Below are 16,047 nucleotides of genomic sequence, written 5' to 3'. Positions count from 1 at the left end.
TGTTTTGCTTTTCCAGTAGGAATTTGTTTTCTGGTGGGAACATGGCAGACATTTACAGCAAGGGGTTTCTATATTCATGGTGGCAGGTACACCCTCAGGTGCCCAGAAGAGCCTAGGAGCTGATGAGGAGTCCCTTGGACTCCCCCAAAGTGCTTTCTCACAGGGTGTCTGATTGACAGTGGGTGTCCCCGCCTCCCTTGCCTTGTGCATGGAAACCATGGTGACTTTTCATAGCCAGCACCCTGGAAGGCACTGAAAACCTGACAGATCTATTCATTTCTCCTTCCAATCCAAGCATTGATATTATCTTATGTTAGAGCTTCTTGCCTCGAAACCAGATCAATACTTACTATGGGGACATATTCTTGGTGAGATGGTTTATGGACTTCTAAGCAGTGTTGGCTATTTCAGTGAGTTGAATATGTCAGCGATAGACAGCTTATTTAGATCTCGGTTAATCCACAGATGTGCAGTTCTGTATTTCAATTACTGAATTTGGATGTCCTTTCAAGGATAATGTTAAAACCTGTGTATCATTGGATCAGCCAAGTCACATAGCAAAAGAGGGTTTGAGGCCATTGTAATTCGGGAATGTATTATCTAGCTTATCCCCAAGGCTATAAAATACAGCATTAATTATTTTTAAATTGACATCTTCAAAACACCCCGCAGGCTAATAATTTTGTACAGATTGAGTATATCAATCAATAAAAAGATATTTTTAAGATATCTCTGTATGCCAAGACTCCTGGCTCCTCAGAGATTAGAGAAGTATAAAACGGAGATTTTACCTCTAAAATCTCCCACTACCTATAAAAATCACACAAGAAATACAAATTCAGGGTGGAAAAATTAAAAAGTATAGACCGTGATTGTAAAATATAGATACACACTAAGTGAGGGTGGCTATTATTTTGATTGATGATCTTACAAACTCATATGCAAATATACTTGTGTGTGTGTGTGTGTGTGTACATGTATACCTAGACAATTTGAAAAAGAGATTATACATATTGTTTTATTAAATTTTCTGTTTCACAGTGTTATGAATGCATGTCCTTATCACTAAATTTGGATTTACATAATCTCTTTTAATAGTATTTCATTGGATGAGGAATCATAGTTTATATAACCCATCTCCTTATGGTAAATTTCATTAGGGTTTTGATAATTTATTATAGCCAGTTGTTTTAGAATTAATACATCTTTGTGCATTTGTCAGATATTTCCACAGAATCAAAATGGCAAGGTTTATTTTAGGATCTGGTGGAAAAGACCAAAACACACACTTGTGGAAAGAAAACAAACTCATAGAAAAGAGGGCCAGGGTACTACATTAGAGAGTAACTAAGAATCAAAAGCTTACAATCATTTCACATGGGTTGCTCCAGATGGTTTCATGAAAGACAGTTGTGAGTGACAGAAACTCAAAGACAACTTAAGTGTAAAAGGCATATTATTGGCTCATGAAATGAGAAAGTACACTTTGGTTCCAGACTGTGTAGCTGTTCCATCTCTTGCTTTGACTTCTTACTGTGTGAGCTACTTTCTCAGGCAACCTCTCTCTACATTACAACTGCTTCATAGTAGTTCCAGACCTGAAGGGTGTTTAGATCTCATGAGGGGAAAGGCCTTCTCCTCCAACTTCTCTATTTTTTTTGGATGAATATTTTTTAATTTGTTTTAATTAGTTATACATGACAGTAGAATGCACTTTGATATATCATATATAATGGAGTATAACTTCTCTTTCTTCTGGTTATATATGATGTAGAATCCCACCAGTCATATACTTATATATGTACATGGGGTAATAACATCCGATTCATTCTATTATCCTTTTCTGTCCCTATGCCCCCTCCCCTCCCTTCATTTCCTTCCACCTAATCTAAAGTAACTCTATCCTTCCCTAGTTCCCACCATTGTGAATTAGCATCTGCATATCAGAGAAAACATTCTGGTTTTGGGGGATTGACTTATTTCACTTAGCATGATATTCTCCAGCTCCATCCATTTAAGACTGAGTAATATTCCATCTTGTATATATACCACATTTTTTATCCAGTCATCTGTTGAAGGGTACCTGTTGAAGGTTGGTTCCATAGTTTAGCTATTTTGAATTGAGCTGCTATATACATTGATGTGACTGAATCACTGTAATATACTGATTTTAAGTCCTTTGGGTATAAATGGAGAAGTGGGATATCTGGGTCAAATGGTCGTTCCCAACTTCTCTGTTAATCCTTGTGTGGCCCTTTAAGCAGACCTCCTGCCCAACCCCCACTGGGAGACAGGGAATGGGGTGTTCTGATGGCCTGTGTTGAGGGAGGTCAGTGAAAGACATGTCACTACTGAAGATTCTAGAACTTGAACCACATCCATTAAATGTTTTGAGCTGTAAGTAATAGAAAAACTCCAAACTGACCTCAACAGTGCTTATGGTATGTTATGGAGTCCTGAGGCATGGTGGACTCCACAGCTACATGATCAATGAATGACTCAGTGATGTCATTATCAGCTTAAGTGATTTCTGACTCAGGCTCTTCCTCATTCCAAGTCAGATATCCTTCATTATGGCTTCCAGTTACAATTAGGGGCCCCAGCCAGCATCAGTACTACCTAGACTTTCCTACCATTGGATTAGGCCTGTTTAGTCATGTGACCACCTCAGAAACAATAACCATCATTACTACACAGCAGTGAGGACATCATTATTTACCCGCAGATAAAATGATGGAGTCACCTACCACATAGAGCCTGGTGGAAATTTGACTAAAGTGGGATCCCCTCAGGAAGGAGTGGGAGATGGATGCAGGGTGGTCAACCAACACTGAAATCCAAATAGTATTTCTTAGTAAGCAAGCATGGGGTTGGATAAGATGGAGAGGCAATTTCTTGCCAGAGGTAGAACTCTTCCTTCTTGGTCATAGCTGACCAAGATGTAGAAACAAATTTGCAAAGGCTATTCTTCAGGGACCAAGCACATACTATGGACCAGCCCTGTGATTGACTTCTAGTTATATATATCAATAATTATAAGTGTTGTCATCAGCTTTGCATTGCTGTGACCAACAGTCCTGAAGAGAACACCCTAGAGGAGGGTAAGTTTATTTTTGCTCATGATTTCAAAGGTTCATGGTTGGATTCACAACTCTGGGCCCAAGGTGAGGCAGAACATCATGGTGGAAAGGCATGGCCAAGGAAGCAGTTCAGACCATAGCAAAAAGGAATCAGAAGGAGCTGTGCTCATCAGGGATAAAATAAAAAGTCATGCCCTCTAGTGACCCATCTCCTCCAATCACACCCCACCTTTCCAGTTTCCACCCCATTAACCCATAGGTTATAACTCACACAATTCAACCATTTTACCCCTGAACATTCCTCATTATCTCACACATGAGCTTTTGGGGGACACCTCATATTCAAACCACGACAATAAAATGAAGGTCATTCCTCATGAACTTCTAGACAGGGAGACTGGCAACAGAAAAAATAATGTATAATATATCAAAAAGAAAAAAGGCAAGGTAATGAGGTAAAGAGAAATGGTAGGAGGAGAGTTAGGTTGGTATTTGAACAGGGACTTGAAGGGCATCATGGAATGAGTCAATATGGTTTTGTGGAGGAAGAGTGTTCTGGGCAGAGGGGAACAGCATTTACAAAGGCCCTGAAGTGGGCATCTGTATCATGCCTGGGGAATGAGGAGGTAGACGGGAAGAGGGTGGCAGCAATGAGGTCAGACAAGAAGCTGGGCCAAGGCACACAGGTTCTTGTGAGTGTGGTAAAGACTTATTCTAGTTAAGTTCATGATAACAGAGAACATGATTAAAGCAGAAGGCAGCCAGACCCTCACCCCAGCTCTGCCTGACTCTAACCTTGACTCTTGCTCCTCTCTTCCAGGCCATGTACATGTTCTACGCACTGGCCATTGTGTGTGATGACTTCTTCGTCCCCTCCCTGGAAAAGATCTGCGAGGTATATGCTTTGCATTCTCACTGTGTCTGATTGAGGCCTGGAATGGGACCTGTGGCTGAGTATGTTCTAGCCTCCTTGCCCATGTCTTGGGAGTTTTAGATGCCAGGCATCTGCTTGCTTGAGAAAGGACAATAATTGCACAAAAGCTCCATCAGTCCACTTAGCACTTCATGACACCAGTGGAGGGCTGGACTTTAGCCTACATGGCCAGCTTTCCTGCTACATTTGGCCATAACAGATACTGTTGTCCTTTGGTGTCCATGGCAGGTGGATCCAAGGACCCCCTGAGGACCATAATCCATGGAGGCTCAAGTCCCTTGTGTAAAATGGTGCAGTATTTGCAAACAACCTACACACACACTCCTATATAATTTAAATCATCCCTAGATGACTTAAAATACCCATAAATTATAAATGCTATGTAGATAGTTGTTACACCGTGTTATTTAGGGAATAACTACAAGACAAAAAATCTGTACATGTTCGGTACAGATGCAATTTTTTTTCAAGTTTTTTTGATCCATCATTGGTAGAGTTCACAAATTCAGAACCTTTGGATATGGAGGGTCGGCTATCCTGTGTTCTGCTCCCCCATTTTCCTTTCCTCATTTAAATCTTGCTTTTCATTTCTCTCTATCACCTCCCCCACCTTTCTTTCCCCTGTTTCCTTCTGGTCCTTTGGTGAGCCATGGGGTCCTCACAGGGTGAGAACCTCCGACACACATACCCCTGTCAATCATCCTCTCTCACATCTGTACAGAGATGCTCTGAGCTCTGGCCTGAAAGGCACTGAGATGAAAGAATTGGGCACAGAGCTCAGGAAAATGTCTGATAGAAATCATCACAGTGAACACCAGGCTGAACAGCAAGTCAAATGCCTTTCATCAAAAAATATTCAGCCTATCTAGAGCTCTCTCATTCTCTTGCCTCTTTCATCCCATTTTCTGTTCTGAAGTACAGTTTCCTTTGTCTGGAGGCTTTGCATTTTATTTATTTATTTTACTTATTGTGGATTCAGAATCTCAGTTTTCAGAAAGACTCACTCCCAAACACTGCCCATCCGAACTCCAGTTTCTTTATGCCAGTCATTAGTCCTCAAGACTTGGGACACCTTCCCTTTCCTTTCTCCTCCCCACAGCATCTGATTCAGTAGGTCCCAGGGGATGAGGGAAAAGAGGACAAGAATTTGTATTTTTAATAAGTTCCCAGGTGATGCTGAGGCTGCTGGTCTGGAAAATATACTTAGAAAACCATTAACTTACACAGCTTCTTCAATACCCTGGATGTTTGCTAGTTCTTTGTCTGTATAAATAAGTGAATAATTATTCCATAGTAACCCTGCAGAGGATGTAGAAGTGGGTTCTTCTGTGCAGTGGCAGTAGGATAAGGAAAGTGAAGAGGTGTCTGAGATGTAGGGTGCACGGATGTGGAAGTCCTTGTCACAGAGATTCAGCCCAGGGCAGTGTTGCCTTGTGACAAAGGGGAGGAAGAGGAAGGATTCAGCACCTGTACTTGGAGTCACTTGTGACTGAAGTACAGTTGTCCCTCAGTATCCACGAGAGATTAGTTTCTGTTCCCCATTGGTACCAAAATCCTTGGATGCTCAAATCCCTCATATAAAATGGCATAATGTTTGCATATAACCTGCACATCCTCTCATGTGCTTTAAGTCATCTAGGGATGACTTAAAATACCTAATGCAACATAGGTGCTGCATAAATAGTTGTAATACTTTCTTGTTTAGAGAATAATAACTAGGGGGAAAGTCTGTAAATGTTTGGTATTATTGCAATATTAATGCAATCTTTTTTTCTGAATATTTTACGTGAGGTTGGTTGAATCTGTGAATATGGAACCAGGACTCTGACGGTTGACTCTGCCAATGTTTGGTGGTTTATTTTTTATGCAAAGCAAAATCACTCTGTCTCTTTCCCGTGCAACTTTATTACTGTTAATAGCAAAGGTATTATGATCTATAAATATATATATATACAGGTTGTCATCATGGGTTCTAATCTATTGAGGAAATCCATAGAACCTACCAGCAAGAATGCACATGCCCTTAAATAGAGAGAAGCAATCAAAGAGATGGTGAATGGCAGAAAAAGAGGGCAGAGGTGAGTTTTTAAGGAAAAGGTTAAGATAGGAGGAAAAGGATAGGGGGAAAATTATGATTTTTCTTGTGATGTGTTGGAAACTGGCTCAATTGCTAAGTGCTATGCTCACTATATCTTTAATCAACCCTCAAGCCCTACAAGGTAACTACAATTATTCCCTCTTTAGGAACAAAGAAATCAGAGCTCAGAGACATTGAGCATCTTTCCCCAGGCCTCACAGCTAGTTAGGAGTGGAGTCAAGATCTGAACCCAATGTAGTTCAAGCTCCATGGAGTCTTCATAGTAGTCACCACTCACCTCTTCAGAGATGAGCTTGTAGCAGGCCATGGTTTGGTCAAAACTGACTCCAACTCCAGTGCCCATAGACACCCAGGAGGGATGGGCACAGAAAAGGGACCCCTTTCCCAAGATCTCCCTGCTCCCACCTCCTAAGTCTGGTCTTAGGAGCAAGATGAACATAACAAGAGAGGATATATGTCTCCTGGACAGATAGTGTGGCCCTGTGGACTTTAGACAACCCTAACTGCTTGGCAAACATCATGTCTGTGAATGGTGATGGGATGGGGACAGAGTTATAGCCGTTCAGAGATCCCATGTTTACATCTTCTGAGAGGGCTGTGATCAGTTCTCTCTGGAACTATATTTTCCTGCCAGATTAGAAACCACAGTGCCAGTCCATCCACAGTGGCCTAGGGGACTACCTGGTCCAAGGCCTCTGCATATCCTCTTTGTTCTCCTTAATTTCCCATTAGTGCTTTGATAGTGTGTGGTCAGTAGTTGCCCATAAACTAAAACTGTGGGTGGAGAGAGAAACTCAAAAGGATGTTGTTTGCATCTTTTGTGAATATGGCTTGGGAAAGAACTCCATATTAAACAGTAAATCATAGCCGAAGGGTAGATTCTCTCTCAGTCTCAAATGCTTTTAAGTTGAAATCGGAAAAAAAAAAAAAAAAAAATGGAGGTTGGAGGGAGGCAAGGAATAGGAAGTGGAAGAGAGAGAAGAGGATACACTTGATGATCCAGTAAGCAAGTGATGGGTCAGGTCCTGGCCTTTGCAAAATTCCTGCTTCGTGTCAACCTCATCACCTGCCTGGACCTCAGTTTCCTCTTTCTTCTTGTGTAGATTAGCAGTCTTTAGATTTTAGTCTTTAGAACATCCAGGAGGTTCATTGTGGGACACAGGAAGGTGTCCGGAGTGTTGAGTGATCCTAGTCCATGGGGGATAGAGAATCATATGCCCTGAGGCAAAGAAGAAAAAGAGGTGTTTCAAAGACAAGTGAAGTGAACAAAAGCCCGGAAAGATGAAGGACCCCAGTGGTGGCAGCCCTGGGTCAAACAGAGGGTTATGGAGAGAGGATGAAGTTGAATGGAGAGGGTGAGAAGGCTTTCCGGGGCAGGTTGAGGTTTCCAAGACAGCAATGGGTCATGGGGCATGGTCCATCCCACATAAAAAAACACCAAGCTGAGCTCTACCCAGGCCAAGCTCTATGCTAAAGGCCATGGAAGTAACCAGATGAAATCTAGCAATCCCAGGGCTTACAGGACACAGAGAACTTCCCAGATGATAAAGTCTGCCCTGTGTGTCTTCAGGTTCCATATCTAAGCATTCAACCTCAAATCAAAAATATTTGAGGAAAAAAATTGCATTTGTACTAAACAGGCACTCCTTCTTGTCATTATTCCCTAAATAGTACAGTGTAACAATTATTTACATAACATTTACATTGTGTTGAGAATTATAAGTAACCCAGAGATGATTTACAGTATGCTGAAGAATGTGTGTAGGCTCTATGCAAATACTGTCCTAGTTTATATAAGGGACTTGGCATCCAAGGATTTTTTAGTGTCCACAGAGTTTCCTGGAACCAATCTTTCTGGATATGAAGGCTGACTGTATACACAGAGGGCTGGGTGATATTGTGGATAATTGGAGAGTGCAGAGAAAAAAAGGGGGAGAGATGGAGAGCTCTTCCTGGGATACCAGGAAGAGCTCGTACTTAGAGGAAGGTCTCATTGCAAAGCATTTTAAGAAAACATATATGGTCAGAGAGTGTCTGAGCTACCAAACCAAGAGAGGGAGAACAGGGGCTTGTTTCAGCTCATAGTGAGCCTGAATGTCAGACTGGGATGTTAGAAATTATGGCATGCTCAGAAGGGAGCTGGGGAAGACTTTCCATGATTTGGTGGTATTTAGAAATCCAGAGGCAAGAAGATCCCCTGTGTAGTTATTCTAAGAGTCCTGTGAGATGTTGCCAGGGCTGGAGTGGATTAGGTAAGAGAGAGTGAGAAATGAAAGGCTATATGGAAGAAGAAACAAACTGACTGAATGAAGGAGAGTAACAGGCTATGAACCCAAGCTTTGGAGGCTACAGCTAATGCCATCATGGAGTCCCACTGGAAAGAACCACAGCACTGCAAGGCTTGTAGCTCATGGTGAGTCTGGGCAAGACAAGTGACCCAGGGAGCCCAAGCTCTGAGTAAGGCTGCCTTCCTCAGACTCCTGCCTCATTGCAACTGGAGTATTCAGGCATTCCTCACAGGCACACCTTTCAGTGTTGAGGTTCCATCTTGGAGTCTCCTAAAAACTCTGTGTTTAGCTATTGAGTCCAGACTGAAGGGACCTAGGGACCTAGGATTCCAGATAAAATTCCTTAACAAGGACTCCTGCTTCAGTCCCTTGCCTAGCAGGCAGTGGATCCAGTGACCTCTACAAGGCCATGCTGCCCCTCTATGGCTGAGCAAGGAAATGCAGTCACTGGGGAAAAGGATGGTGACATTCCAGATGGACATGTCTTTGCTGGAACTCCAGGACAGAACTGGCTACGTATTGGCAGCCAGTATCTTAACTTTCTGCATCATGATAGAAGTCAGAAAAGCTAAGCATGCTGACCAGCCCCTAATGTGTATTTGTCTTGTCTTCTTGCAGATCACCTTTGATTTAACAGGCAGGGTGACCTGGAGAGTGTTGTGTAGACCTCAGCAGAGCAGATACCTCATCACCTTTCCCCATCTCAAGCCCCACTCCTGCTCTGCCAACCAAGGTTGAGGACTCCATCAAGGATGGGGAGGGAGTTTCAGGAAGCCCAGAAGCCTCCTTTAAGCCTTAGAATGAAGACTCACAACCTCATTTTGCCCAAGATCATCAAAAGTATTGCAAAAGAATCAGGATATTTTGCATACAAATCTGGAAAATCAATCTCTCTTATAAAATCAAAATGTATGGCAACACTGAGGGAACTGAGCAATGCTGCTATTAGGTTGGAGGTGAATGCCTACCATTGCCTTGAGCCCATCCTCCACTGACCCCACAGCACCCACTCCACTGCTCCTGACATCAGCATTGGGGCATTTGGATTGGGGACCCCACCTGTAAGAAAGATGCTAAGAGGAGTTTTGTTCCATCAGGGGGTCCAGCAGGAGTGGTCCAAATCTGGAAGGATGGGAAGGAGGCTGAGCAGTTCTGAGCTCAACCCCCAGGTTTCCTTCTCAGGAATTGGGACCTTAGAGTCCCAGCCACCTCTGTTCTCAGGTAGAATCCAAACTCACCTGTGCTTTGTCTTTGCTCCTCTGTAGCGCCTTCACCTCAGCGAAGATGTGGCAGGGGCCACATTTATGGCGGCAGGCAGCTCGGCCCCAGAGCTGTTCACATCAGTCATAGGTAGGTGATTACCTGAGGGATATTTCAGCTCTTTCCTATCTGGAAAAAAAAGGGGGGTACTGGGGACAGGTGAAACAGGCCATGGTTGTCTTCCACTGTTAGGAAATAAAAGTCCAGGGCTCCAACATCAACCACCCTGCTATTTTATTTACATGATGCTTTTGCCATGCATGACCATGTCACAGACCTAGCACTGATGCTCCTATGGGGTAGTCTCCACTCTGGATTAGAAAGCTTCCTCCAACCCTTGGCTGTTTCCTGCAGATCCTGAGAAGAGTCTAGCAGTTATGGAAGTCCCCAGGCCCACCTTGGAATGCAATTGGGCCACCCCAAGCAGGCTGATGTTGGATCTGTGTTTCAGGGGTCTTCATCACCAAGGGCGATGTAGGAGTTGGCACCATCGTGGGCTCAGCCGTGTTCAATATCCTGTGCATCATCGGCGTCTGTGGGCTCTTTGCAGGGCAGGTAAGACTGACAGTTCCTCATGATGATGGAGCAAGGCTTATGGAGAAGTGGTGAAGTTGAGGCAGGAGATGGACTTGTTGGGGCACAACTCACAGTGAGATCCAGCAGTCTTGGGCAGTGGTGATTCGGGGCTTCATACCTCAGGAGGCTGGACCCATGGAAACTGGACACTGTCAGGCCATCGTTAGTCTCCAGCAAAATGGGATGTAGAATTCCCAGGGCCACATAAATAATTAACCAGCCTGAAAGATGCAAGTCCCAAATTCAAAGGTGTCCCACTCATTTTGATGGGTTACTGATCTGAACTAGAATAACATAAAATAATTTCAGGTCTGATTTTGGCTGAGAGAATATAAAATAAATAAGAGAGAAAGAGGGATTGGAAAAGAGACAGAATGTCTTCTACCAGAAACAGTTTAGGACACAGCTTTTCTTTCTACAGGGACAGAGAGGAGCATTTTATTTCTGTGTCTGCTTTAGCTTGTTTTGGGGATCCAGAGGGGCTTCACAGACCTCCCATTTAGCTAAGGAGATTATCCTGATGCTAGGGAGTCATAAAGGTCTGTGTCCTTTATGAGCACTTGTGTCTGTTTTAGGAATTTCTTTGAGGTCACCAAAGTGTAAGGCTCCTGAGCAGCCACGGGCAGTGTGTGTGTTGGAGTAGTACCAAAGGTGTGCAGATTTTGTGACTGTCCTACCAGCTCTGATGGTCTAGTTCATTCACAGGGACTTTGTTCAGAAGCACCATAGTACTGAGCTCCCTGCCCAAACACCCACAACTCGGTGTCTTCTAGAAAAAGTGACTTTGAGAATTCCATTGAGGGGGCTCCACTTCTAATACTGAGCAATCTGGTGATGCTAACAGGGTAAGGAAAGCACCTGCCAACCTTCTGACACACTCTTTACCAGGCTGTTCCATTTCTCAGCAGCCAGCTGGGGCACCCTATGCTGCCCATCTCTCTAACACTAACTCCAGTGTCTCCACCTCGTATACACTGCAGCACACCATTGCTCTATGTATGTCCCACATTTTACTACCACCATCTTCACATCCATGGATTTTTCTGGGATGCCTGGTGTGTTAGTTACTCTTGAGTGATGGGCAGGGCGACCCTTTGATGTCATCAGGAATCAACTCCAGGGCCCCCAAGTGGACAAGTTCCTTCTGACAAGGGACTCCTGGACAGCTATTCCTGTTCATGATCCTTGAACTCTGCTCAACTTACCAGACTGAATGCTTTCTGTTTTCTCGTCCTTGTGCTCAATAATCTGTCATCTTAGATTCTTCTGGACCCATACAACAGTGCTTTTTAATTCTCATACATAGGTGATTATCACCAAAAATAAAAGTCTCCGTCTTGCCCTTCAGTGCCAGTCACTCTCCACTGACTGTCCTCTGCTTGGAGACCTTCTCGTTGCCTTCCAGAGATGAATAGTCACACCAGTAGAGTCTGTTGCTATTAGCACTCTCTTAATTAGCATTGTCACCATTAGCAATATGATTATTAACCTGGCCGTTATTAGTGTTGTCATTAGTTCATTAGTCATTTGTACCTGGAGCCTAATTCAAAAGCAAGCCCAAAGGGGGAGAGATAATGTAAAGAAATGAAATAAATGGCTGGGTGGCATCTAGTCAGTGTCACACAGCTAATTACTTATGAAATGGCTTGAATTTATGTGTGGTGCATAATTCATCAGCAACTCAGTTCATCACCAGCTTGGTTGGAACACCTGCGTCAAAGGCACGTGGCTGCCTGCATGTCAGCAAATGCTGGTATCTGTCACTCTATCCCTCCAGAGGTCTCTGCAGGTTTATTCACAACCCCACACAACTATGAAGAGAAACAACCAGAATCTTTGTTGAAGAAGCACACAACATGATTCAGGGTGCCAGCCCTTGCTTCTGAATTTCCTCGCCCTGTGCCCACAGATTTTCAAAGCCATCCAGTTCTCCTTTTTAGGATTTTGTGAAATCCCTAAACTCTTCAGAGGAAACAAAATGATGTTTTGGATGCACCATTACCTGGGGGAACAGAGTGGCCTGGTAGCACCTGGCTCTGCCATTGCTGGCTATGAGACCTAGGAGAAGTGACTTCAGCTCTATATGCCTCATTTTTATCATCTACAGAATGGATATAAATTCACTTTCTTCCCAGCATTGCCATAAGGATGAAACCTAGCAGGTTAAGTATTCATAGCACCTGACCCTCACAGTAAGTCAACACAAGTTGGATACCACTACCAATAGCCAGAATACCAATAACTCTGGTCCTGGCTGCAAAATGCCACACTAGGTCACTGTGGTAATTGAACCACCTCTTGGTAGAATTCTCTAAGAGTCAGACCTTCAGGGCTCCCAAGGATATGTGGTAGGAAGGAAAAGGAAGGTCAAGGAGAAGGTCTTCTAAATGCAAATGAAAATAAAGAGATATTGGTAGAAGGAGGATCTCAAAGGACTAGCACTTGTTTCTGTGCTGTCTTGTCAGTGGATGGAAAAGAAAAATCAGTAAGAAATGAAAACTGTCCAGCTTCCCATGTTGAGAAACCCTCCCAGGTGATTAAGCCCGAGCAGTGGAATATTATGGCAAAGGATGGAAACTGGGACTTGAAGTGATTAATAAATCCAATCATGGGTCTCACTTAGCATTATTATATATGTTGATCTGCACTTTCATTTGGTTGGGAGAATTACCCAGCGAGCACCCGTGGGCCTCTCTCTAAGCATTTCAGCATAAAGGGCAGTACATGACGAAGTCTGTTACCCATCTGAAATTAAAGTAATTAAGCTGTAAGGTTTGAGCTCCTGTCTCAATTAGGGTTTTGATGAATTCAGTGTAATTAAATGTCTGCTGTATTTGCAGTTTGCAAACATACCCAATGCTTCACTGTTCGCCTAAGGTGCTCGGGGGAGTTTTATGGGACAGGAAGGAAATTGCTTCTTAGAAAGTGGCTTAGAAAGTGGTTCTTGGCATCCTCACAAGGCATTTTGCAGGACTGTGGTCCTACCAGTTTTCTTTATTTAAAAACAAAAACTAATAAGGACAAAGAGAAAACACAAAGCTCTGGATGCAACCTACTAATGTATTTTGCATATTGCAATGAAAGGGCTTCATGCCAATTTTGTAAAACAATGTGCTTATGAATTTAAATCCACCATTCAGAGCATGTTAAGCTTTAAATACATAACCACAAACAGAGAGTAAACAGTTTAACTACATCCCAGATTAGGACTTTCATATTCCAGTTATTATGGGCCGGCAGATGGCTCCAGTTTATTATAAAGAGCTCCTACATTAGATCCTGGCATTCTCCTAACGTGCCTGATGTTCTTTGGCGAGGTCCATCTAATCTTGGCTGGGTTTGTTTTTCTTCAAATAACACCCTGTCTCTCCTGGATCATTTACACAAAACTTAGCAGCACCCAAAGGTTTCACATCTGAATTGAAATTTGCCTTCGTTTGGGTATTCCCAAAAGGAGACTCTAAGCAAGGACTTGAATGCAAGTAATTCATCTGAAAGGTGATCCCAGGAAATGCCAGCAAGACATGGAGGAAGGGAGGCAGAGAAGAAAAGGCAACCAAGAGGAGTGTGTTAGATAGCAAGTTATCACTGTGGGCAACTAGGATTTAATCCCTCTGTGGGAACTGGAAAGAATGTGGTACCCAGATATCTAAGAGACCTCATGTAAGGGGCAGGGGAGCTGGGGTGTTATCCACCAACTCCTGTCGCTTATTGGTTAAGGACTCCTCTTAAAGAATGTGAATTCCCCAGCATTCCAGCTTGCTGAGCACAAAGTAGATTTGAGGGCCCAGAGAAATCCCTCAGCAAAGAAATATGGAGGTCAGCAGTTAGAAAGATCTGAAATGGTAAGGTGCGGAGATAGGAGTGGACCATAAATGTTTGCTGCAAATTCAAGAGCAAGGCTTTAAAACAAGACACCTGTGGGGTTTCATCTTCATTTCTACTGGAGGAACACAAGCATTAGTACCAGACAATTAAGAGTCTCCATTTATGTGTGATCTATCAAAATGTATAAATGCATTCTACTGCCATATACAACTAATTAGAACAAAAAAAAAATTTTTTTTAAAGAGTCTAGGGCCAAAACATCTTGCATTTAGAGAATTTCCTCTAGCTAAAAATAACAACTGCCATTTAACAAGTGTCTTGCATGTGAAGATAATATACTCAATACTCATTAATATACCCATTGAGCAGCACCCAAAGGTTTTAAGAAATGCACCCATAGAGTTTTAACGTAACTTTATTCTTATTGACGAGCGTATAAATGGATACTAAGAATCAAATGAGGTGGCTAAGACTAAAGTTGACACATCTTCTGAGAGCAGAATCCATTCTCTTTCCATATAGGGCACTTTTAACTTAATAAATCTCTAAATGCATTATTTTGGTCCTCTGATTATCCTGATACTTTGTGGGGTTTTTTTTTTTTTTTTTTTTTTTAGAAATTTAGGGTGTAGGATCTGGGGGCAATGCAAAGAATGTACACATCAGCAAAAGAATGGACAACCAAGATCAATGACAGAAGTATTCAACCCAGCCTAGGTGCATCTAGAAGCTTCTGTTCTAATCAGATGATATCTCCCACAGCAGGACTCTTGCTTCCACCAAATATATAGAATATTCAGATTATACACAGTAGAAGACCCACACCACTTTACCCTGTACCACTCAAATCTCAGCCATTGTTTCTCACACAAAACCCAACACATCACCTATCATGTCTAATTCTGGGAATTTTTCAGATTCCCCAAGGGACTTGGGGAGTTTCTCTTGGTGTCTTCTACAAACTGCCTATCTCAGGAGGTAAATCCCTGTTAGAGCAGATACCCACGTGTCAGACCAGCTGAATCAGAAGAGCAACTGAGCCTGCTCGAACTCCCATCTGCAGTCTCCGCTGTACTCCAGTTCTTAGACCAATGCTGGCTGTTACGGGTTGGATATGAAGTGTCCCGTGAAAAGTTCACGTGGCAATGCAGCAATGTTCAGAGGTGAACAGTTAGGCCCTGAGAGCTGTAACCTCATCTGTGGATTAATCCATTTGATGGGTAAATGATTTAAATTTATTACTGTGTGGCAGGTGGGCATGGCTAAAGGATGGAGGTCACTAGAAGCATGCCCTTAGGAATGCTTCCTCCTCTCTCTCTCTCTCTCTCTCTCTCTCTCTCTCTCTCTCTCTCTCTCTCTCTCTCTCTCTCTCCCTCTCTACTTTTCTCTCCTTCCCTCTCTCTTTCTCCTCCCTCCTACCCCTTCCTGACTGCCATAAACTGAACAGCTTTTCTCTACCACACCCTTTCACCATGACATTCTGCTTCAGCTCAGGCCCAGAGCAATAGAGTCAGTCATCCACAGAATGAACCTCTGAAACCATCAGCCAAAATAAACTTTTCTTCTTCTGAGTTGTTTTTGTTGGGCATTTCGGTCACTGGGGTGAAAAGCTGACTATTGCACTGGCCTAGAGGACAGGCAGTCCCGCGGCATGAATAGTTCTCTTTTGATGCCTCAGTCCTACAACTGTCCATCTGCCTGAGGCAGTCTTCCTCACCACCTCCTACTAGCTTCTTTCCCCTGGTTGTTTCTAACCTCCTTCTCCCAAGGTCAGGTCCTGGCAGGGCCCCACACCTGATCTTCCTAACACATACTGTTGTTCCCAGCCCCAAAGTTCCATTAAGGTCACCTGCCCGACTCTGCCCTGCTCCACTTAGATTGCCTCTACATCTCCATCCCACATCTCTGTGTCAGCTTTGACTTTGGCTCATAGAACTTGTTTCTGGCTTGTTCTACTTCTTTGAAATATCTCCTAAAATCAGA

The 16,047-nt window shown here is 43.2% G+C and overlaps 1 protein-coding gene across 2 annotated transcripts in view; it reads left to right on the top strand.

The window, feature by feature from the left end:
• SLC24A3 (solute carrier family 24 member 3) overlaps positions 1–16,047 on the top strand; it is a 511,438-nt gene that overhangs the window by 368,397 nt on the left and 126,994 nt on the right. For both annotated transcript variants that reach the window (XM_079123534.1, XM_079123535.1), the window contains exons 4-6: positions 3,901–3,975; positions 9,666–9,750; positions 10,112–10,215. In XM_079123534.1, the coding sequence (XP_078979660.1) occupies positions 3,901–3,975; positions 9,666–9,750; positions 10,112–10,215 (264 nt within the window). The remainder of the gene's footprint in view (positions 1–3,900; positions 3,976–9,665; positions 9,751–10,111; positions 10,216–16,047) is intronic.

This window comes from Sciurus vulgaris, assembly GCF_902686455.1.
Source record: "Sciurus vulgaris genome assembly, chromosome: 2".
NCBI classification, from domain to species: Eukaryota; Metazoa; Chordata; class Mammalia; order Rodentia; family Sciuridae; genus Sciurus; species Sciurus vulgaris.
The sequence above is the reverse complement of the archived record's forward strand: the minus strand, read 5'-3'. Positions and strand labels throughout refer to the sequence as shown.